At 45.9% G+C, this 25,129-nt stretch overlaps 1 protein-coding gene and 1 long non-coding RNA gene across 2 annotated transcripts; both read left to right on the top strand.

Annotated features, from left to right (window-relative positions):
• Positions 1–845: 845 nt before the first annotated feature.
• cobll1a (cordon-bleu WH2 repeat protein-like 1a) lies at positions 846–6,842 on the top strand. Its single transcript, XM_062447540.1, has 9 exons — positions 846–1,071; positions 1,229–1,430; positions 1,855–2,080; positions 2,334–2,375; positions 2,468–2,583; positions 2,733–2,939; positions 3,342–3,444; positions 6,153–6,773; positions 6,835–6,842. The coding sequence occupies exons 1-9, from the start codon at positions 980–982 to the stop codon at positions 6,840–6,842; spliced, it is 1,617 nt and encodes a 538-aa protein (XP_062303524.1). The 5' UTR covers positions 846–979.
• An 8,911-nt stretch (positions 6,843–15,753) lies between these two features.
• Positions 15,754–19,287, top strand: LOC134007775 (uncharacterized). The gene is made up of 3 exons (XR_009928078.1): positions 15,754–15,802; positions 18,374–18,439; positions 19,136–19,287. It is a non-coding gene; the product is annotated as an uncharacterized LOC134007775 (long non-coding RNA).
• The last annotated feature ends 5,842 nt before the right edge of the window (positions 19,288–25,129 follow it).

Raw genomic sequence — 25,129 nt, 5'->3', positions numbered from 1 at the left:
TATTGTGTGGATCTACTGAGTGAACAGGTGGAAATACAATATTGTTGAGTGGAGCACTTACCCACAGCACAGCTACATGCCAACCCAGACATTGTGGCTGAAATTGGATCGTTGTAATGGGATGAATATCTGCGTTTGTATACATAGCAGTGGTCTGGACAGCCTGGAACACACGGGAATAAAGTGGATCCGTATAAAACATAGAAACGGTGTACGATTAAATCATTATACATGAATACATAATAGCAATAGTCTTCACTGTGGTACATTGACAGAATAAAACATTTAAAAAAAAGTATGACCCACTGTGACAGGATTAGTATGATCTATCTGGAATGCTAATTGTAAGTGCGGTCAACAGGTTGGATTTGCCAATAATATCAAACGATATAATACACTTGATTCACATGTTATATATTGATTCACGTGTAGCCAATGTAAAATGATTGTTTGTGACAGTCAGCGAGGGACAGTTGTCAAGTTTGGGCGCTGTGCCTGACATGCCTTCATTGAATCCTCGAGAGACTAGCGGCATTGAGCGGAACACACACACACACAGCTGTCGCAAGGGCATGCCTCGTGCACGCAATTCCAAAAATACACAGGGCGTTGTCTTAATGTCGATACGAACCGGCGAGTTTGTACACCTTTATAAGACACTGCTGGCCCAGTCATTCATAACATCAACACTTGTAGCTTCCCTCATGAGTTTATTTCAAATCGAAATTCTTTTGACGAAATTATTTTTTAAAGGCGCGCGCCTTTTTAAATGTATTTAAAAGTTAACGTGTTTGACAGCCACACTACGTTCAACTACTCAGCGTCAACTTTGAAAGTTTTTCAAGAGAGAAAACTAACAAACGTTTCCTTCTTTCGCGCATTCTAGAGTATAGTTGAAATCTCTGGGAGTTCCAGAATAGTCGCTCCCACCTGAAATCCAGGTGAGAACCGCATTGGTTCCGCCTCCCCGCGAAGCCCCATGGAGGACAAAGAGAACCAGCTGGAGAGGGACCACACTCTAGTTGTGGTTCTGCCAGGGGGGCAAGAGAAGACCACGACAGTCCATGGAAGGTGAAACATATGAATACGATTAATCATATTTAATTAATTCAAATTTACGGCACTTAACTACGTCCACGTAATTATGTGTACCGGACGACATGGGCAGTTATATAGGCTGAATTCCACAATATCGCCTGTTTGTTTGCTTGTTTTTTATTGTTCTCAGCAAGCCTGTGATGGACCTGCTTGTCACACTGTGCGCCAGATATCACCTGAATCCCTCAGAGCATCACGTGGATCTCCTCTCGCCCAATAGCAACCAGATCACGTTCAAACCAAACTCTCCCATTGGGAGCCTGGAGGCTGAGAGAATAGTCCTGAAGCCCAAGGAAAGCGAGGAGAAGGTCAAGAAGACCTATATTCCAGAGGTACAGACCCTCAAAGAGCACATGCACAGGATGACATGCGCAGGCTTGTGTGTACCGACTGTCTTAGCATGATAGTGATAGAATTTCTAATGAACTGACCTCCCTCACCTTAAATGCTGGGAGTTCCTGGATGCCTTCTCGTGTAGAACTGTATTTCACTTGGGGGTGGAGGTTTGGTTTCAACATAGGTGTGAACAAACATGTTTTATCCCCCTGTATGCTAACACTACCTGCTCTGCTGCTCAGTGCTGGTAGTACCTGGGTGAGAGGGGCCTGAGGAGAGAGGTCTGCAGTGTGACCCTTCTCTCTCAGAGAAGTGAGATGGTTCGATTGTATTTAGGCTTGATTGCATGCCCCTGCATACCGGCACAAATCTAATCACATTCTGTGGGAAACACTGTACACCGATTATCTCCCTCAACAGGCCACCGTACGACTGTTGATTAACTACAGAAAGTCTCACAAAACGGTGGTGCGAGTCAACCCCAGAGTGCCCCTGGAGAACCTGCTGCCAGCCATATGCCAGAAGTGTGAGCTTGATATGGAGTCCACCATTTTACTGAGAGACTCCAGTTCCCAAGAGCCCTTGGACTTGTCCAAGTCCTTGAACGGCCATGGCGTGAGGGAGGTGTTTGCCAAGGACACAGCAGGTGAGAGGACTTGTCACCTTAGATCAGCGATTCCCAACCTGTGGGCCAAACCAATGAAAACTAAAGTATGAAAAATGAATAAAGATATGTATATAGCCTATAAAGTAAATACATTTTTCAATTATTACTAATTTTAAAATTGAATTTTGCCTTTAATTCATCATTGACCGCAACGCCAATAGTTGCTTGCACGTTGAAACAAGCTTTAATAACTATTTGAATTGACTGACAGTCTCTTCTATTTCTTAAACAGTGGTCAGTCTCACAAATGTTGCCCCATCACCAACACAAGAAGGTAGGATAACCTATTTAACTCAGAAAACGACAACGTAATCGTAATACCACCAAGCCTAATCACTTTACCTAATATCCCTCATGTGTCAGCAGATGTGGAAGACACTGACCTGCCAAATAACGAAGACAAGGCCCCTAAGAAACAGAAGGAGAAAGAGAACAAGGGCTTTTTCAGCTTATTCAAGAGAAGGAAGAACAAAAGTGAAAAGGTATGAGAAAGATCCTGCGCTCTGATCCACATTCAGATTATACCTGCCCTGGAAATGGAACATACACATAAATAATGAAATAAAAAATGTTTATCTGATTCGAGGACGACACAACAGACTTGCCTGCGTTGTTTCTGTCCTGCCAACAGGGGGCATCGGTGAGCGCCCCGGTCTCGCCCGGTTTGAGCCAGCGGGCGGTAAACACGTTGGCCACCCACACCTCCAACACGCTGCCCCTGGACGCGCCCAAGAAGAGGCGAGCCCCCCTGCCGCCCATGGCCGCGTCCTTCAGCGTCCCCGCCAACCTCATCGGCAGCCACCCTGCCTCTCGCCCCCTGGACCCACCTGAGGGACAGGTGGGTGACGGGACTCCAGGTGGAGCCATGGTTTCACTTTCCTAGCTGTTGTTCAGAGTCTGTTCTCTCGTACAGGTAAAAGTCTCTTATGTTACCACAACGGAGTCAGGTGGCTGAGCGGTTAGGGAATCTGGCTAGTAATCAGAAGATTGCCGGTTTGATTCCCGGCCGTGCAAAAAAATGACGTTGTGTCCTTGGGCAAGGCACTTCACCCTACTTGCCTCAAGGGAATGTCCCTGTACTTACTGTAAGTCGCTCTGGATAAGAGCGTCTGCTAAAATGACTAAATGTAAAATGTAAATGTTAGTGATTGTTTTCGTTGGCGAGAGTGTTGACTTTGCGCGATGGAGGGTAAGTGATGGCTACAGACTGAAGCTGATTGGCTGGCGGGTGTGTTGTCAGGCCGTCGGGCTGAGTCGTGTGTCCTCTACCGAGTCCTGCCTGAGGACCAAACGGAGAGCTCCCCATCCTCCCGGCACCACACCTCACCACGCCCACGCCCCAGGTTAGTCTGCTTTCAAAACCGTTTTCACTTGTGAACTTAGCAGCTCCGCAGTAGTCATGGAGATATGGTTTGGGTTAGAAACAGTATGGGAGTCAGGTGGCTGAGCGGTGAGGGAGTCGGGCTAGTAATCCGAAGGTTGCCAGTTCGATTCCCGGTCATGCCAACTGACGTTGTGTCCTTGGGCAAGGCACTTCACCCTACTTGCCTCGGGGGAATGTCCCTGTACTTACTGTAAGTCGCTCTGGATAAGAGCGTCTGCTAAATGACTAAATGTAAATAAGAGCGTCTGCTAAATGACTAAATGTAAACACTTTGAATGCTCGAGGAATGTAGAGATTCAGTTTCACCTGGAGATGACTGAGTCTAGTGCATGTTTGTGCAATTAATCATCATCTGATAATGCTTGTCCTGTAGAGCTAGACTTGGTTATTTAAAGCTGTTTGATCATGCAAGGAAAGCTTGCCTGCATGTACAAAAGTGTTCGCTTGAAACTACACCGCCCCTAGTGGTTGCTGAGAAGAACTTTTCAATGGTTCCAGTAATCCCTGCTGACATTATAGCAGAGATCAGTGGCTTGTGAATATGCCTCGGTCTTACATCCGCAGAATCCCTGCGGCTTTAGTCAAAGTCTTGTTAGGTCAAGATGGATTCTCATCCCTTGAGTTGTCAACGTCAAATCCATCCACCCCGGCTGTAAACCCCATCAGCCGCTGCCCAAACACTTTAACCATATCCAGTGTCGTTTTTGACTCCACCAACTCAAATGAAACATTTCCATTTTTACATACTTGAACCCTGGCTGTCTTGCTGGCTCTCATAGTCACCAGTCTGATGTCACAAACCATGTTCTTTACGAGCTCCAAAAGAGGTTAGTTGCTAAACTTTGTATAATACCTGGGTAAGTACTGTGAAGGATGAAGGTGACTGTGACAGCAGATTTGTGTTCTGTAGTTCTCCATCCTGGTTCTTGAGTATCAACATGTTATACAAACATAGTGTTCAGTATCAAAAAGTAGCCCACTTGGTTCAACCAAGCTCAGGCCCAGTGTCCCAGACATGTTAGTCTGAGAATACAAACATTTTCAATTGAGATCTTCATTGTTTTTTGCTCTTACTTTAGGACTAGGCTTAATCCATGTGTGGGAAACAGGTCCTGGGTGTCTGTCAGTAGTCTAATCAGGCCTGCTGGGACAGCGCTGAAGCCAGGCCTGAGGTTAGGGCGCTGGTGTCCAGTGTGTTCTCATCACCAGGCTGGAGAGAGCTTGCCTCGTTCTAAAGCATCGCTTTGTTTCCTACCTGCAGATTCTGTGTCACCTGAAGAAGGCAAATAAGAGCTGTGTCCTCCTTCTCTCCTTCCTTCTCCCCCTTCCTCCTCCTCTCCCTCCGCCTCTCCTCTTCCCCCTCCTCCTCCTCTCCCCCCTCCTCTCTTTGTTGCTCCTGTCTTCTGCTCGACTCCTCCTCCTCCTGCTGTGGTGACCTGCTCCTCCTTCTCCTCCTCCTGCTGTGGTGGCCTGCTCCTCCTGCTCCTCCTCCTGCTGTGGTGGCCTGCTCCTCCTGCTCCTCCTTCTCCTCCTCCTGCTGTGGTGGCCTGCTCCTCCTGCTCCTCCTCCTGCTGTGGTGGCCTGCTCCTCCTGCTCCTCCTCCTGCTGTGGTGGCCTGCTCCTCCTGCTCCTCCTCCTGCTGTGGTGGCCTGCTCCTCCTTCTCCTCCTCCTGCTGTGGTGGCCTGCTCCTCCTGCTCCTCCTCCTGCTGTGGTGGCCTTCTCCTCCTGCTCCTCCTCCTGCTGTGGTGGCCTGCTCCTCCTTCTCCTCCTCCTGCTGTGGTGGCCTGCTCCTCCTGCTCCTCCTCCTGCTGTGGTGGCCTGCTCCTCCTGCTCCTCCTCCTGCTGTGGTGGCCTGCTCCTCCTTCTCCTCCTCCTGCTGTGGTGGCCTGCTCCTCCTGCTCCTCCTCCTGCTGTGGTGGCCTGCTCCTCCTGCTCCTCCTCCTGCTCCTCCTCCTGCTGTGGTGGCCTGCTCCTCCTGCTCCTCCTGCTCCTCCTCCTGCTGTGGTGGCCTGCTCCTCCTGCTCCCGCTGCTCCTTAGCTGATGGACTGTCAGGTTTTTCCACGCTCCTCTGTGGTCGTGTGTGTAGTGGTGATGAAGCTGTGATTCATGCGTGTTGATTCAGCGTTGTGGCTTCTCGTTGTTCCTGCTGTTTGCAATGCTCAATTGTGTAATCCTACATCCTGTATGGCCTCTCTGTCTGGGTGCGGATCACTGAAGTAAAATAGTCTTTTGTTTCATTTACATACTAATTTCTGTGCCTGTAAAAGTATTCTAGTTAGTCTGGCTGTTTCTGGATTTGGTCATGCTGGTTACTTTGTTGCCAATTAAATTTTTAATATTAAAATCTTAATATTGACACACTAGGTAGCCTGAACAATGTAACCCTTTTATAATCATGAAATTTCATCTGTTTAAATGTCTAAGCGTATTTCTGTTTAATTTTCTTCATGTTTTTCTTTCCTGCTCTCTTTTGACATGTTTTCTCACCTCATGCACCATCTATACAATGATTTAGTTATCTAAAATGTATAAATACAATTTCAAATGACTTTAATAAACTTTTAAAAGTTAGATCTTGATTAGCATTCTTTTATTTATTTAAACATTATTTTATATCCTAACCAGTGTTTATCTAATGGGTCCACCTGTTTTATTTATTTTTAAGAACCTGAGGCGTCCCTTTACACAGCTGAGGAGCTGAGGGAGTGTGAGGAGATCTCTCCAGCTCCTGCTCTCTCCCACCCCAGGGAGCACGGCAACCACCCAGCCCCAGATACTGACTCATCTGTGGGGGAAGTGGAGCCCCCTGCCCCCCTCTCCCTGGCTGAGATCCTGACCTCCTCCCTGGTCTACAGACCCTCCGCCAGACCCTGTAGCCCTGCGGCAGGGTCCTCCAACGACGCCCTGCCATCACAGCCTCATCACGCCCTGCCATCACAGCCTCATCACAGTGTAGGTTTCACCCCCGCTGTCGGCAGCCCTGTCATTCTCCGGGCGACGCCCGCAGGAGGGACCTGGAGGGGAGGCTTGACCACGTTCAGGGTGGTGCCTCGGGGCTCGTTTCTTAGGCAAAGGGCCCTGGAGCAGGAGACGGTGGGCTCACGCCAGGACCCCCCCTGTGCCCTCTCTGCAGGCCCTGCCAGGCCCCCAGACAGCCCTGCCAGGCCCCCAGACAGCCCTGCCAGGCCCCCAGACAGCCCTGCCAGGCCCCCAGACAGCCCTGCCAGGCCCCCAGACAGCCCTGCCAGGCCCCCAGACAGCCTGGCTCTGAGCCAGGAGGGGCTGGGTTCTCCCAAGCCTGAGAGACCCTTATCACAGTCCCATGCTAAGCTCAGTCCTTCCACCAGTGGGATAACTTCCTCTCCTCCCCACTCCCCTTCCTCTCCTCTTAACTCCCCCCCCTCTCCCCCCCACTCCCCCTACCCTCCCCCCCACTCCCCCTCCTCTCCTCTTTACTCCCCCCCCTCTCCCCCCCACTCACCCTCCTCTCCCTCCCCCTCCTCACCCACAGTCCTGTGCGGTTCTGATACCCAGCCTGGTCCGGCCCAGGAATCAGAGCGAGCGCTGATAAGCGAGATCACGGAGATCCCCGAGTCCCCCACCCTGAACCCGGCATCGCCCGTCCTCACCCGCAGCCTCGAAGACCACGGCCACAACGTCTCCTCCACCTCAGAACAGGAGCCTGGCGACGGAACGTTCCGGAAGGCCTCCAAGGCGCCTCCGGACAGGGGAGCGCTCTGTCATACACCAGAGGAAGACGAGGGGTACTGCTTCCCTCCTCCCCCTCCCCCCATGTTCTTCGAGATGGAGGGAGAGGGGGCCTGCTCCAGACCTCCCTCTCCCCCAGCAAGGCCTTCTCTCCACGGAGCTGATGATGGACGTGGTGAGGAAGGCCTGGTCCCAGAGACATCACCCAGGCTCAGGAGGCCCTGCCTCGCCAAGCTGCTCAAGAGAACCGGGACAGTACCTTCCCGCTTCGCCCAGGCGGTGGCCCTAGCCGTGCAGAGATCCCAGCCGGGGCCTCGTGATCAAGGCCTGCGCCCGGAGACAGAGCCCTGTGCCCCCTCCTCCAACATGGTGAGAGCCAGTCTGCCTCTGACGTAGCTACGAGACGAGTCAAGTTACGATTCATTTATCTAACGCTTTTTCACATCCATCTAACGAGGCACTCCAAAATCGTTTATTGTTTAGTTGGTTTTTGGCATGTTTTCAAGTGTAGAGCGAACTTTCCTCTTGTACTGATTAGATTCTCCATTCCAAGCACCTTGTGGTGTCCTCGTTAGCATTAGGTAAGGCCGTACAAGAGCATCCTACTGTCAATGAACCCAATGTACCCCAGAGGAACCCTATACACAGGAAAGGTGGGAATGTGTATATTTGGGCTACACATTCTGCAACATCCATCTTCCTCTCATTCACCCGTGACTGAATGTATGGAGACATTTGTCTTCTTAGACAGCCTGGTCTGTCTGGGCGAAACACGCAAACCCCTTGATGTTTGTCCCTTTGCCCGGCAAAGGGTTCGGGTGTGTGTGTGAAATGTGAATGTTCATGACAGTTGAACTGGATTTACAGTATGTTGGACATACACACAGACTGACACAGTCACACACACTCAGACACACACACACACTATGAACTTTCAGAGGAAGTTCATGATGTAAATATATATTTGCCCTCTCTCCCTCAGGTGCCAGAATGGCTGTCTTGCTCATCCCTGAATGGAAGTTCCTGTTTGGGATGAGTCACTGCTGTCTGGACAGAGCTGCAGACCGGTCACATGACCACCAAACGACCCCACCTAGAGGTCAACTGCCAAATTCCTCTGGAAATTAACCGGACAATTATTATTTAGCGAACCAGAATCTTATGTTGCAAAAAAAGAAAATGTATTTATTATTATTTTTAATCCACAAGGGACTGTGTTCAGGATGACTGTTGTCTCTGCTTCTGAGGACTTATTGACAAATTGGATGCAGTGGACTGTAATGTTGTGTTTATGTTTGAAAGTGTTTTTCTTGTATGAACAAAGAAGCCAAAATCTGCTGGATGGACCATGTTCCTGATCCTAAGGTCCTGTTTGTGTTCTGTTTCCTACATTTTGTGTCAAGATGTGCCAAGACTGATGATGTCATGCAACAAAATTACCAATTCTGTTATAGGATAAACAGATAAGGATAAACATGTTTGTGTTGGATTTAGTCAGTGTTTATTGACGACCGAAGCGAAGCTGCTGTTTTGCTGCCAGCAGGTGGCAGGAGGACACTGGGGAAGGAACCAACTGCAGGTCTTCTCTTTAGGAAAACAGTTTGTGTTTAAAGGCTAATTACAAATTATTTATATGATCATACACACATGCTTATATATAGAGATTTAAGAAGACTTCTGAAACAAGAAACAACTTTTCTTTTATTCATAAACATCTTAAAAAAATAAAATAAAATGGTCACAATTATATTTATTCCCCCCCCTCAAAAAAATCATAGAACTATTGCCAGTTGTTTTTTTTTACAAAAGTTGCACATTTTTGTGTTTGAGAGAACAATTTAAAGCCCTCGTCATTTTACCAAAACATATTCTATATCCTTCTGTTCATGTTAATTCTGTATTTTTAAACTCTGCAGACCCACATAGCACACACAGTTATATCTTTAACACCCACTGCCTTAAGGCTGAACCGTGGAAATGTTTTGCTACGGATGAATCCACAGAGTTATCGATCTGGCACCAGCCTATGGAGAAACAACAGCCGGTCTTACGAGAGGAAGCAAGCCAAAACTGCTTGTGGCTAAACCTACAATCCTGTCCGTGAAACTGAGTGGGCTCGCTGGATACAGGCCCGTTCTCCCTGCATCCCTCGCTGCACCAGGAGAGGAGAGGAAGGGCCGGATGATGGGAGGCGACCTTTGACCCTGCCGTGTTTCCACGGCGCTCTCTCCAGAGGGGCGTCCTGGTCCTCAAGGGCACGGCGGTGTCACACGGCTGTTGTCATGGAGAATGCCATTACCACCCCTGAGGGAGAGGCGCGACTGTAAGGTAGGGAGAGGGTGGGGAAGGAGGAATACACACACACTCGCACACACGTGCGCACTAATGCTCTCTTACACACACACACTCAGACTAGTGCCTACCACCGACACACACACACGCTCTCTCACACACATACATTATGGAACCTACCATCAATACACACACACACACACACACAAAGGGAGGCCTCCCCCCCCCCCCCCCCACTGTAGCCAGGAAAGATTTCCAGTGTAAGTGACAACTGTGGCATTATCCCTTTTAACGATAAAAGGTTAAATTTGAACCTGGGCTAAGATGTTATATTCAATACCATGTGATGAGTGCACAGACAGCCAAGATGCTCTGGAGGTGTCTCCTCTGATGATACACACACACACACACACACACACACACACACACACATGCAGAAGAGGTACTCTCATCCTGTAGTAGCCTGCTCTGGCGTTGTGTGTGGCTGGGTGTTGACAACCAACAATGACCATTACCATGGAGACGTGATGTTCTCTGATGAGGAGGAGAAGGCCTCTCTCAGGGGGAATAATCGAGAGCTGAGCAAACAGGCTGCATAATCAAACCCAGAGTAGTCTCTCCAGGTGCACCCAACCCAGCCTGATCCTACTGAATTAGTCTAATAAGGGAGACATTGCTCTGGTGCTCGTGGGCTCACCGGACCTCTTACTGTCTACATACCAAACACAGGCTGCTACGTTGCTGTGTACATACACACGGATGCACAGAGAGAAAGCAGAATTGACAAATGTGTAAATGAGACTGTGGAACACACATCTGCTTAGGAATTCAGAGTCACGTTGCAAAGTTAAACCAATCAGGTCTGATACACACACGGTACGTATATGACATATACCACGCACACTAACAACTGTTGCGTTCTCAAGGCAATGAGGATGATCAATAAATGTGCAACCCAAGGCAGTTCCATTAATGGCCGGGTTTCCCAGATTCGTTAAGAAGCTCTTAACGCTATGAGCTTCTTAGGAGCATTCTAAGAGCGTTCTAGAGTGTTCTTAGAACGTTCCTAAGAAGCTCTTAGCGTTAAGAGCTTCTTAACGAATCTTGGAAACCCTGCCATTGCCTGTTGTGCATTTATTTATTCGCTGGTCTGTTCATTTAGCTGTATATATTTATCCATCATATATGCTGTTCCAAGAAGCCTGAGGGGATATACAGAATAGGTATGAATATGTTAACTGTTAGTGAACCAGAAGGTGGGTATCACTGGGAATAGGAAAAAACAAAAATGTGTGTGTGTGAATGTGTGTGTGCACTCGTAAATGCATGCCTGTGAGCGTGTACGTGCGTGTGTGCCACTGAGCTTGCTTATGTATGTATTATCAAATAATCAATCGATGAGTAACCCTAAGCAGTGTTTTGTTGGGCACATGGTGGGAGCAGTTCGCTTCCCTGCCAGGGGAGCTGCTTCCCCGCAGAGAGAGGCTGCTGCCAAAAATGTTCCCAGCGCCAGAAGGGATTTTAGGAAACTGGTGCAGGGGAGAACCACACAGATGACCTTTGATCACAGTGCGCTCACTTCCCTCCTTGGAAAAACGGAAAATCACTTGGTTTTCTGTGATTGCTGCAGTCAGATCCTTGCAGCGTTATTTCTGTAGGAGACTGTGTGTGGTAACGTGGTTCAAATGTTTTGAGGATGACATTTATGTCGTCCTTTGATGTGCCAAATAGTCTGACGTTGCTTGCGTGAATGTAAAACAGGGTTGAGAAAAACATGGGATATTTTTGCTCACTTAAATAGGAGGCAATACTGTACATTTGCCGTTTGTGTCATACAAAGTACACCAAGATTATCATGGTAAACAAATAAATACATAATTTTTATTTTCCTCTCTCCAACATTTCTTTTTTGTACACGGTGATGTACTTTAAACGTGACAAATATAACATACGATATATAAAACAATTATTTTATCAAACTGTATTTTCCCATGTAAGCACGTACAATCTTTTATGAAAAGGGTATGACCATCAACAAACAATTTCCGAGGCCTGAAGGACTGAAGCCTTTCACATCCCCATGTCTCCCAGGGTTACAGAGGACCTGGGGGAGGAGAGATGACAACCCGTCCTAGCCGGGAGACAGGGAAGATGGGACCACGCTCCTGTGTCTAGCAACAATAACAGTTCATGTTGATGGGTGAGCGGGTGGTCTCCGTGAGAACGCTGATAGATTCGGATAACCCGTCAATCCGCGCCATTTTTCTTCATTCCCCCAGATCTCTGTGATGCTGACTGAGTGAAAAGTGAAGCTTAAAGACAAATTCTTTGTGCCTCCGATTCAATCCAACGACAAGCTGACACAATTTTGCCGGTCCATGTTTCACCAATGACCTTTTGTGTCATCTTCCTCCTGTAAATACGCTAATCTCTATGGGAATGAAGAAACAGTACTGATCCTGTCAAAAGTTTGGAAACCCCTCGTCTTTGTTTTTGAGAGACACACAAATATATGCAACAAACTAGGTCATTTAAGTGTGAAGATTTACTTTGACGAAAATGTACAGCTGTTGGTACAAAAAGCTTAATTTTCATCAAACTGCCATCTAAGGCAATATTTGGAGAACATGCTAACTCATTATATACATGTAGGTTAAATGCCCTACAGACCGTGATTGAGTGACTGAATTCATGCATTAAAAACTATTAAAAACATGTGGTGCATGTCTCTCCACACTTTTGACAGGAACTTTATATGTAATCATCTTGGTATTGCAAAATGTATTATTAATTAATAGTATTGTTAAATGTGTGTTTTGTCGCTTCAGGGGTCATTAACCCTTGTGCTGCCTTCGGGTCACATGACCCAAAGGTTCATAACGAACCATCGTTGTGTTTACCCAATTTTACCCAATACAAAAACAAATAAAAATAATTTTCTTTTAACCTTCGCAATGTGGGGGGTCTGAGACAGCCCACCGGTTAAAAGAAAATGCTTCACTTTGTTTTTGTATGCGGTAAAGTTGTCGCAATACAACGGTGGGTCACAATGACTGATGGGTCAGAATGACCCGAAGATAACACAAGGGTTAAGACAGAGTTGACACTACAGAGTTCCTTGAGGGTTTAGGTTGGTTGAGGGGCAGTTCTATGGGCGTATGTGAAGCCCTCTGTGACATTGCTTATAAAAAGGGCTTTACAAATACATTTTGATTTGATTTGAGTTGACAACGTTCCTTGCTCCAGACACTGATATATGATAATGCACTACTATTTTATTATCAATAGGGGGCACAGTAATCACTATTTACCATAAATGTACTGTTAATATTACAGTAACTAAACACTTCTGAGATTGTTTTTTTTATCATGCTCTGGTTCTGTATATTATTATACATTTTATTCATGTTTGGTCAATCTAATTACTCAAAAAATTAGTTGATTAAAGTTAAATATTTGTTGAATTTGTTGAGTGGAAAAGGCTCCTCATAGGAAGTGGTTAGGGGCCTACAAATATTGTTTCTCATCAGTAGGCCAATCGCTTATCATACTTCACAAAAGTATTAGACTGACATACTTAACTGAACTGATGATAAGGTTGATCTGGTTTGAGCATATTTTGCTGCAACTGATGGTAATGTGGCGCATGAATGGGTAGAATCTGAGGGGGGGAATCCAACCCATATCTCTGTCACGATTAATAATTCATTTCCTTTCCTCGATGCTAAAACAACAACAAACTGAACAACAGCAGAGATAATATATTCAGTCAAAAACTCGATGTCTGGCTGGAGAACGGAGAGGACAGTGAGATGTGCAGCGAAGTGAAACACGAGCGCACCCCGACAGGGAAAGGCTCAATGTCACTCCGCACGGCGGAAAGGAAGAAAAACAAACGCCAGAAGAGAAGAAGAAAACAAGCCAGCGAATAATAAAAAATAAAAGAATAAAGTCTTAACAGCTCAATTTGAGCTAGTAAAGTTTAACCAAGTTTTAAATAATAACTGAACATTTTGAGAAATTGAGAGCAACTCTCATGCTATAAGTCAGGTGGACGAATATATTGATCCAGGAACAATGCTTTACAACTATACCTAAAGGCAGCCTTAGTAGAACTGTGTTTGTGACTTTATCAAGGTCTCCATTCACCGTGGCCACTTAAGGGGTAGAAGAACTGTCAGACCTCGTGATGGCAACCAATTCCATGGCCTTCATAGGCTACCAGTGAGTACTGAAAGCTTCAACCGATTCAATGCAGCAGACGGCGTCTATTTGGCGCATATATTTTATGTTACAACCTGTAAAATGGCTGACACGAGTGTACTCAATTGCCCACTAATTAGTTAACCCATGCGGTTAGCTTTTTTTGAGTTTTTTGTGGTTCCGAATTCCAGGTTTTCTGGTGTTCACAAACCAACCAGTGGTAAACGTATGAAATGATTATCCCAAAACCTAGAAATATATTATCAACGCCGCCTCCTTCTTTTGTCAGTTGGCCACCTGTACATCTTAAATTACATGTCCCCGATTCCCTCATAACCCCAAGACAATTGACACAATAGCCTATATAGCCTATATTTCCTGTCACAGACTGCTTAATGTCCTAGACTTTCCCAAATCTCGTACATTTTCTTTTCTTTGCTCTTCTCTGAGGTTTTTCTCAAGGCCACTGCTTGTCTTTAACATCAGTTCTCATAGTGAGGCACCAGTAGTGGAAACATCTCTATGCTTCTTGTTGTTATTATGAAACAAGTTAATTGCATCACATTTTTTGCAATCTTCAGATGGACCGGTCATGGAAGTATCACAGGTTTGACAGAAAAGTGTAATTATATTCCTACAGAGATGATGTCTATGGTCTGGTCAGGTGGTGTAGAAAACGTTGATCAGCCACACCAGGTGCTGCTGAACCAACCACAGCGTCCTTCACATTCACATTGTGTCTCACTGTGTTTGGATCCTTTTTCCTGAAAGCATGTTATCATGGCGTTGGCGTGGAAACCTGTGTATGGCTGTGAATAGACACTGGCAGGGCCCCAGTTAGCGTGGAAACCTGTGTATGGCTGTGAATAGACACTGGCAGGGCCCCAGTTATCAGCAGACTGTTGTGATGGTCCCCGTGAACGTGGGGGCTTTGTGGAGACGCGTTCCTGGTTCAACTCCAGTGGCATCACCTGTACTCACCCTGATGGCCCGCTCACAAGGTACATCACTAAAGGAGTCTTTTAGAGGAGTCAGTAGCCCGGTGGGCAGTCACAGTGACACGTTTGAGAGTGCGTCACCTCCTGATTGGTGGAAAGTGGGACTCTGGGGGTGGAGAGGAAGTCGTTCTTAAGCCTTCAGAGAGGAGGGAGGGGGAGGGAGGGGAGAGGGGGAGGGAGGGAGGGGAGACGGGGAGGGGGAGGGAGGGAGAAACAGAGAAAAACAGTTCCAACACTTTACACATACACGTGTAAGTACCTTTTAACACAGACTACCTTATTGTGTTCCCCAACACACTCAATTACATTTTGGCATTATTATAATTTTTGGGAGAAAATACAATTTTCAATTTGTTTGCCTGTGTTACACGGTGAGACATACATATAAATATATATCAAACAATGCCATATTTTCACGTTTTCACATATTAATGGTGAAGTCTTTCATAAACGGTATCGTTTATGAAAGACGATCCTAGTATAGTATGTTGCTTTGGATAAAAGTACCTGCAAAATGAACATATTGTTATTATGACTACTCATAATAAAGTCCTGATCGTTCATTGCCTTCATGTACATTTTCAATTAAATTAGCAGATGCCTTTATCCACAGCAACATACAGATAATGCATAAAGAAAGCAGATCCAAAGATCAAGGATCAGAAGTTCTGATAGTATTTTGAGTACAGAAGCAGTCTGTATTTACTATCCACATTGCTAAGTAACATCTTAGCCCTTAGACATAAACAAAAACCAATATTATTAAAATCTTATGAGTGAGACCGTTGTGTTTTTGTTTGTGACTGAAATGTCAGTTTCCACTCCTCTTTCAGAACTCCTGTACACAAAGTTATTCATGTTCCTTTTTTCTCTTTTCTACTTGTGGTTTTTCAGGGTCTTGTCCAACTGACGTTGTCAAGGCGATGTCAAGATACTTTTGTGTAGAAGCTGGTTCGACATTCCGAGGTGAGGAAAGGGTTTTAGATGGAGTTCATCCACTGCTGTGATAGAACAGAAAACATTTAACGGACAAAATATTTTTTTTTCTTTCAGCGTGTCAGTGCTTTCCTTTCCTCGTCCACAACCATCCATCCTTCTGGGCATAGCTGGCTTTGTGAGTACGAGAACGGAATAAATAAAAAACCTTTATGAATTCAGAACCTCAGAGGCAACTGAATAATGGAAATCAATGAAATTTTTTACATGGACTAAAAGTCAAGAGTTCCTCGCTCATTAATTTTCAAGTCTCTCTCAGGGCTGAGCTTAGCGCAGTTATAACTCCTTACTTACTGTCTAGATGCTCTTCACATCTCCAGTAATGTCATGTCTTCATATTGCCCAAAATGCAGATGTTTTTGGAATTAAATACAGCACCCACTAAACAAGTCAATGCTGCACACCTAGGATTTTAGTCAGTATTGATAAATTGATTGCACATCGGAAACACAATGTTTAAACGCATCGAGTGATAGGATTTCAAAAGAGGCTTTGCCATTTCTAAAACAAATTGTGTGAATGTTTTGAGATGACCCCTTCATTTTTTTCATCAAAAACATTAAACCAAAATGTACATTTTCAACACACAATTGTAACAGCAAGGTTATCAACTTTCAGTAGTGAGTATTTTCTGACAGAAAAACTATGTTGAGATTTTAATTGAATGTTTGAATATGAATTCCGGTGAAGGACTGACCACAATATTGTTCTAATAGAGATATTCTATTTGATGAATGGGCTAGTTATTCTTTCCAATTATTTCATTTAAAGTAGACATGATTGAATACAAGCGATGATGTCACGAGGCGTAAAAGCAGTTACAGAGCGATTGTGTCTCGTGTGGGATCTCTGAAGATGAACAAGCCAGGCCTTGAGCCATTCTATCTATCTTCCTCTCTTACCTTCCTTTATCTCTTTATCTCCCTCAGTCTTTATCTCTCGCTTTTTCTTTGAACCTCTCTCTCCATAAACTCTTCTCCTATCTTTCTCTTTCCTTTTTCTCTCTCCCTTTCTCTCTCTCTTTCTCCTTCTCTCCCTCTCTCTCCCTCTCTATCTATATCCCTCGTTCTGTATCTCTCTCTCCTTCTGTCTCTCTCCCTCTCTCTCCCTCTCTCTCTCCCTCTCTCTCTCTCTCTCTCTCTCTCTCTCTCTCTCTCTCTCTCTCTCTCTCTCTCTCTCTCTCTCTCTCTCTCTCTCTCTCTCTCTCTCTCTCTCTCTCTCTCTCTCTTTCTCTCTCTCTCCTCTCTCTCTCAACACCCTGACCAGAGGAGAGATTAATGCCTCCCTGTTGTTTCCTCATCATCTTCACATCCTGTCGGTCGTCCCTGCGTGGCCTTCTCAGGCCCAGCCTCCGCTGGGCTCCACCCAGGGAGACTGTGGAGGCCCAGCGACCCCTGACCCCTGGTGGACAATGGACCAGGAGACTCTGACCCTGTCCAGTCCGCTCCTCCATCCCGCTGCTCCGGTACACTGTAACCACATGGTATCCGTTCACATTCAGAGTTGCAAAATTCGATTTCAGGACAAAAAAAATTTTTTTCCAGAAGGGATAATTACAGAATATGTTCCTGTCTCCTTACCCCCTTACCTCCCACACACACATTAGTACATTAGTACAGTCAGGAAGACACATCAACTGACACATTACAAGCAAAATCTCTGCGCTCTTTAGCGATATGCTAAATTCCGCTTCGACTTGTTTTGAAGACTTAGAAGGCTTGTTTTCTCCGCCGTGTCACAGCTGTCATGTGTGGTTGACACATCAACAAGGCAGAATGAGATCAGACACCTAGCACCTGTCCATCCACTCACAACAACAGAGCTCACACACATTCATTTTACCTGCAAAACAAACAACAAATAAACAAACAAGAAACAAAGTCTTACAATCCTGCTTGGAGATCTTACACGTTAAAATGTCAACCTTTAGCACCAAAGTGAGGATGTTTGCGCACAAAATTCTGGGTTGTCATGTTATGAAAGAAACCAACTATCCTCCGACACCGAATTCACTTTTATGCCGTTCATATAGCGTTGGAATTTCATTAGAATACTTGAGAACTGCACGGAAGGAGTGTCCTGGTTTTTAATGTGCGGTATGACTATTTCATATCAGTAGGGATAGGGTTGTCTGCGGAGGTGATTGACACAAGCCCATATTAGGAGGTGCTTTCGGAAATAAGCCCGTGGAGACCCGGCGGACGAAGCCTGGAGAAGAGCCAGTGTCTCTGTCAGGAGCCCTGCCTTTTTAACCTCGCTCATTTGTATGCCGATGCACAGTTAGCGAGCATCGCTCCAAATGGCTGAGACTTCCAGACTGCCCCCCCCACCTCTCCTCCGCTCTCCCCCACCTCCCTCAACACTCAGCCACGCAGGCCTGATCCCGTCGAGGGTCCACCACGATATGCAGCGACGAATACTGAATCAAAATGGACCCCCCCAATTAATAATCACGTAGTTCATCTTTCCGACACCGCTGTGTGCGCAGACTCCGGCGCAGCGGTCTCGTCTTGCCGAAGTTGGTGAGAGTGGAAGTTTTGGAGATGGGCTTTCATTTCTGCCTGCACACACCATGTCACATGTGTCATGTTTCAGCTTGGTAGGAGAAGGCCTGTGCGACAATCATATGTTCTGTTTCTCCCTTATGTGACAAAGAAACTCAGACAAATATGTTTAAATTTTGTTTTAGATCCCACTTCCAGACCCAGAATTAGAAAAATAACATGTCAAAACAGGGAGACATATTTGCTGTCAGGTAAGAAGATAGAACATCGCTTTACCCTGTTGTGACTTTGAACTGTTTTAGACAGTAATAGACAGATTGTTTTTGTCATACAACGCAGTGACCTTGAACTCTGCCATCTTCTTTTCAAGATATTCCATGATACTTCTAAAAATATTCCCCTCCGAAACAGACTGATAGAATTTACAAGACCTTAATGTCATTTTTAAGAAATATCACCACAAACATACAGTAAAAATGTTTTTGCCTTCATCATTTTGAGGGAGTTATCATTTAGCCCGCTTCCAGGTCCAAGGTTATGAATGTTTGAACATACCTCATGAAAGGCATGAGAAAAGGTTCAACATCTGTTGTTTCAAAATGATCTTGTTTTGTTTCTTGGCTATATTACACATGCTGGCACTAATTATACAAGCTAGGAAGTCTTCAGACAGTCAGAAATGAAAACTCGACCGTTTTTGACATATTCATTTAAAGTTGCTAATCAGATGTAAATATGCAAAGCATGTCCCCATGGGCTTTCTTTGATATGCAAATAGGCAGTGCAAACAAAGGTGGAGGAGAGGAATTTCTATTTCAATATAAAACAATTTCCAAGGTGGTATTGTCATGAAATCTTGTTAGAGAAAGAAAAAGAACTGCAGTTATTTCAGAGCATTTCTTACTGAACTCTCCTATTTTCCAGGCATAAAATAATGTGTTGTACAGTATTCTGCAGTGACTTCAGAGGGGCAGTGGTCACCCTGCTGGAACAGCCCTAACAGCTCTTTGTAGCTCTACAGCAGCTGTGGATATGGATCTGTACCACACATGACACACTGAAGCCTCCTGCAGCCTCTTCACAAGGAAACAGCTTCTCTGTCCTCTCCTCTTTACTCCTCTTCTCTCCTCCTCTTCTCTCCTCTCCTCCTTTGTTCTCCTTCTCTCCTCCTCTCTCCTCCTCTTCTCTCCTTTCCTCCTTTGTACTCCTCCTCTCCTCTCCTTCTCTCTTCTCTCCGACTATCATGACACCAGCTTACTAGCCAGCAGTTATCAGTTTGATGGGATGTAAAAGGAAGGTCAGTGTTTCCATAATTCACTACCACCATAAATCACATTATATGATCCTGGTATACATAGACTATCATGGCTCACCTCCGCATGCAGAATGACATATTTACTGCTGTATTTAGTTAAGGCATTTTGGTCTCCATGTGATAGAGGTCATTTAGGGGAAAAAAACCATCACAATAAAAAAAAACTGCTATATTTGTGAAGAAACAAACTGAACTGTGCCAACACACCTGTGCCACGAACAAAACGAAACGTATTTTGTGTGTATCGTTGCATATTATTCGATGAGTGGTATATAATATCAAGATGTTTGAATTTTTAAAAGGCGATCATCCTTAAATATTATTTTATTTATGTACCATACTGGTCATTTCTGTTATTAGGATTTACATTTTGATGATATTTAGCTCCAACCTGGTCTGTGCTGATAGTTCTGGAACAAGAAAACAGCCTCAGTGGTTTGTGGAGGGAAGCACTGAAGGGAAACTGACTTTTATTGACATGAAGCAGTCAAAATGGAAACTGCAAGACTGTTCATTTCCAATTTCAGTCCGCAGATTGTAACCCCTGGTCGCAGTCCTCCGTGTCTCAAGCACCATTTCCTGACACCGCGGTGTGGAAAACATGATTTAATTCCCGTTCAATGCTTTTCATCAGATGCTGCATCTCTCCAAATGGTCTTTGTCTACCATTGTATTGGAGGAGTAATTGTGCATTACTGTGTACTGTGTTCCTGGTCCATATCCTGTAGCTGCTGAGGCAGTGAAACAGTAACCAGAGGATTGGAGGAATGTCATGCACTGTATGTACAGAACGCTGCAGTAAATAACACGTTTAATCCCAGATTTAAAAAGAAAACTAACATTTTGTCAGCCTCTTTTGAAACTCTATTCACTGTGTGTGTGCGTGTGTGTGTGTGTGTGTGTGTGTGTGTGTGTGTGTGTGTGTGTGTGTGTGTGTAGGACAACAGTCACTGAAATGAAAAAAGCCTGAATCAACCAATGGCTTGATGATCAACGGAACAATAAATGTTTTAGTGACGGTGTGTGTTTCTGAGAGAATGAGAGAGGGAGAGAGAGAGAGAGAGAGAGGGTAAGAAGGAGCTTAATCCTAACCCCAAATGCGTCTCGTGAATCCTGAAGAGAGATCTGTCAGGTCTGGAAGTGGCACCACCATGGAGAACCGCTTTGAGATCAGGACACATTTACACAGCTGTTGATAAAGACCACTCTGACAAGCTGAGCTAGGCTAGGTAACAAAGCGACACACTGCGGAGTAACATTTATTAACCTGGCATTAAAGTTCACCCTAAAAGAGCTTGCGTTTCACAGGAGCTGTCAGTGACCTTTCCGACAGCCAAAAATGTCACTGAAAGTTTAAGGCAAAGAAATCCAGTCATACTTAAGCAAGCCTTCAGAATCCTTGACATTTTCTCTGATGTTGCTACAGCATAGCAGCTCCTAAACAGGAACACTGTATTCTGGGCTGGGACACTGAGAGAGTGGAGGAAGGCTGTACTGGCAGGAGAAAGGAGGAAGATGAGAGGGGTTTGAACACTGTTGTCCTTCCTGACCAGAGAAATGGCATTGGGACAGGCCACAGTGAGATTGCATTGAATTGACATGCTTTCACTGTGTTGTGGTGACGTGTGTGTGTGTGTGTGTGTGTATGTTGTATGGTGTGTGTCATGTATTGTGTGTGTTGTATGGTGTGTGTGTATGTTGTATGGTGTGTGTCATGTATTGTGTGTGTTGTATGGTGTGTGTATGTTGTATGTTGTGTGTCATGTATTGTGTGTGTTGTATTGTGTGTGTGTATGTTGTATGGTGTGTGTCATGTATTGTGTGTGTTGTATGGTGTGTGTGTATGTTGTAGTGTGTGTCATGTATTGTGTATGGTGTGTGTGTGTATGTTGTATGGTGTGTGTCATGTATTGTGTGTGTTGTATGGTGTGTGTGTATGTTGTATGGTGTGTGTCATGTATTGTGTGTGTTGTATGGTGTGTGTGTATGTTGTATGATGTGGGGGGGGGGCATTTCATTGTTCCCTTCTTCACTCACTCACTCACTCACTCACTCACACACACACACACACACCACTACTGGACCAGTGCTGTGTCAGACTGTCTTCCCTGCCACTCACTAAAAGGGCAGAGAGAGCAGAGCTAAAGACAGGACATCCCAAATGGAAGAGAGGAGGAGATGGAGGAGGAGGGGATAGAAGTGGACTGGGCTCTCCAGAAAAGATCTCTAGATAGCAAGGTGGTCCCACACTGATTCACGATCCCTTAATCCCAGCTGGCAACCTCTCACACACACCCCTCCCCTTACCCCCGCACACATAAACTCTCACACACATACTCACACACACACCCTCATACTCACACACTGTCACACACTGTCACACACACCCCACACACTCTCTCACACACACCCCACACTCACACACTCTCTCACACACACAATAGCCCCCCACTTTCCCTCCACTGTTTCCAGAGCCGGGCTGAGAGGCGTGTGTGTGTGTCTGTGTGTGTGTGTGTGTGTGGGCTCTGAACGGGAGGGGGAGGGGCAACCACGCTTGACACAAAGCCAGACACATGAAGACAGATTGCAACCTTCTCTACCTACTGACCACTGTGTGTGTGTGTGTGTGTGTGCGTGCGTGTGTGTGCGTGCGTGTGTGTACTCTCTCTAAAAGGTGTAAGCAATGAGCTCATGTTCTGTGTTGATGAATGAGCTCCATGTTTCTCCAAGCCACAGCTGTGTGATTAGGTTACCAACCTGCAGCTCTGACTGGAAACCTTAGCTCATCTCTCTCTCTCCCCTCCTCACTCTCTCCCCCCCTTTTTCTCTCTCCCTCTCAATTTCTCCTTCTCTCTCCTCTCTACATCCCTCTTTCTCTATCTCTCTCTCCCTCTCTCCTTTCTCTCCTTCTTTCACACACACACACACACAGTACAACTACTACCTGCCGACTGCAATTTTCCTCCAAACACACACACACAAACACACACTGTGGGAATTGACCAGAGAGGCTCCCAGCTGGGAGAATAGACAGGGAAACCAAGGCTGACCAACCTCAGGCTGAACCATCCTCTCTTTCCTGTAACAATAACCACACCAACAGCTTTTCACTCTTAACTCATTCTTGATGAAGGATTGACAATAACAGGTACTTTCTTTATGTATTTATTTTCTTACCATCATATGTGTGTGTGTGTGCGTGAGAGTGTGTGTAAGTGTGTGGGTCTGTGAATGTGTGTATATGTATGTGTGTGTGATTGTGTGTGTGTGTTTGTCCCGTGTCCTTCCAGGAAAACAATCGTCTTTACATTCTGAGGCCATGAGGCGCTCACACCCTTTCTTTTAGAGAGTGAAAAAAGGAATTCCAAATGAATTAATTACAAATGATTCTAAATGTCAAGTATAGATAAAGCCTAACACCAATCTCCTCCTCTCTAAAACACAGGAGCTTTTAAATGGGCTTTCCACCCATCTCTGTCTGCCGAGCGACACCAAGGTTACTGGAAAAAGCTGAAATATTCATAATATATGCAAAACCAGCGCTGCCCATGGACAATGTTCATTGGAATTCAAGAGCTGGTCTCAAACCTTTGACAACTGCTTAAGTAATTAGTTTGGGGGGAAAATTGCAGCCGCCAAAAGCAGAGACTATTTGAGGTTTTATCTTGGCTTTGATAGCCTAATTGACTGTGTTTAAGAAATCATTTTGGATACGAGCGATACACAGCCCATGCAGAGAGGATAAAGTGCGGTTTTATTCACTTTTTATCTGTTGATAAACATTCAAAGCCGCTGTGAACTTATGTGTTGTAGTTCGGGTAGAATCACTGTGTTTTGACATCGTCTTTTGTCTCACGTTGTCATGAATGATATATCTGGGAAGAATGTGCTTCTTCTAGTATTGATACAAACTCTCCAGAAGGAACAACATGCTCTGCTACAGCAGACATCTTAAGTCTCTTGTTGCTGTACTTTTCCACGTACCGGTACATCCAACGAGTACCGATACCTCCAACTTCCACGAGCGGTAGTGTTGTGATACTGTCAGCATCCTGACCTGTCACACTGACGTCTGTCCTCGTGTCTGGGCGGGGTCTGTCAGCATCCTGACCTGTCACACTGACGTCTGTCCTCGTGTCTGGGCGGGGTCTGTCAGCATCCTGACCTGTCACACTGACGTCTGTCCTCGTGTCTGGGCGGGGTCTGTCAGCATCCTGACCTGTCACACTGACGTCTGTCCTCGTGTCTGGGCGGGGTCTGTCAGCATCCTCGCAGGGTCTGAGTTGACAAACAATGAGACTCAAATCTCTCTTGGATGGAAGCCAAAGCTAAGCCCATAGAAAAGCCGTCGCTCTGCTCAGCGCGTTACCACAGCTTATTCATGTAGAGAGATTGAGTTTTGATCGAGCCAGACTCGGTTTTAATTCAGTTAAAGTTACACAACTTTGCAGGAAGGCCAGAGTGAGTTCCCTCCATGGAGTTAGACAAGGATGCTTATGTCAGTAACAGGAGGAGGGGGAAGTATGTGTGTGTTTATTTGTGTGTGTCTGTGTTTATGTGTGTGTGTGTGAGGAGGATATTGAGGATATTTCATCTCATTGGCCGCCCAACGCCAGCGCTGCAACCCTGCGGCCCGCACCTCTCCGTCTCCATCAATCTGAGCACAAGCGAGCTTGAACCACGGACCGACCCAGCAGACCCAGCGGATCCAGCAGACCCAGCAGATCCAGCAGACCCAGCAGACCCAGCAGATCCAGCAGATCCAGCAGGCCCAGCAGACCCAGCAGATCCAGCAGACCCAGCGGATCCAGCAGGCCCAGCAGACCCAGCAGGCCCAGCAGACCCAGCAGACCCAGCAGACCCAGCAGATCCAGCAGACCCAGCAGGCCCAGCAGACCCAGCAGACCCAGCGGATCCAGCGGACCCAGCAGACCCAGCAGGCCCAGCAGGCCCAGCAGGCCCAGCAGACCCAGCAGGCCCAGCAGACCCAGCAGACCCAGCACCCATTCAGTGGCGCTCCTACAGCCTTTGTAAACGTGTGCGTAATTGAACCAGCCCCTTTTTTTACGAGCTCAAGTGTCCTTGTCCTTGGATGGACCAAGGTCACGACTGCCCCCCCCCCCCCCCCCCCGAGCAGAGACCAGCCATTCAGCGACCCTCACTCTTTCTAATAACGTCTCCGTCACATTAAACTGAACCGGGCCACGCGCATCCCTGCCTCGCGCCTTTTAAAATTGCTAATGTGTAATAACAGGAGCGCTTTAGAGCCCCCTCAGTCAAGTCTATGGAAACGGGAGGATATTCATGAATGCCGCTCTGTAAAAAGGCTCTTAACACACTGGGTTTTCAAGTTGTGACAGTTCAAGGCAAGCGGAGCTGTTAACATATTCAGAATGGTCCAGAGCAAGGCCAGTACTCCACGCTCTCAGTCCACAGGGCTGACAAGGCAGAGCGGGCTTTGATTCAGACAACAGAGGAAGAATATAAGAAAGAAGAACAACAGTTTATTCCATCTTCCCTCTGAGGATTTCTAAGTAGAGAGAGATGAAAGTAGACAAACGGTTTAATAGATAGATAAATAGATAGATAGATGGGTGGATGGATGGATGGATGGATAGATAGATAG

Source organism: Osmerus eperlanus, chromosome 21 (assembly GCF_963692335.1).
Source record: "Osmerus eperlanus chromosome 21, fOsmEpe2.1, whole genome shotgun sequence".
NCBI classification, from domain to species: domain Eukaryota; kingdom Metazoa; phylum Chordata; class Actinopteri; order Osmeriformes; family Osmeridae; genus Osmerus; species Osmerus eperlanus.
Note: the sequence above shows the minus strand (reverse complement) of the source record. Positions and strands in the feature narration are given on the sequence as shown.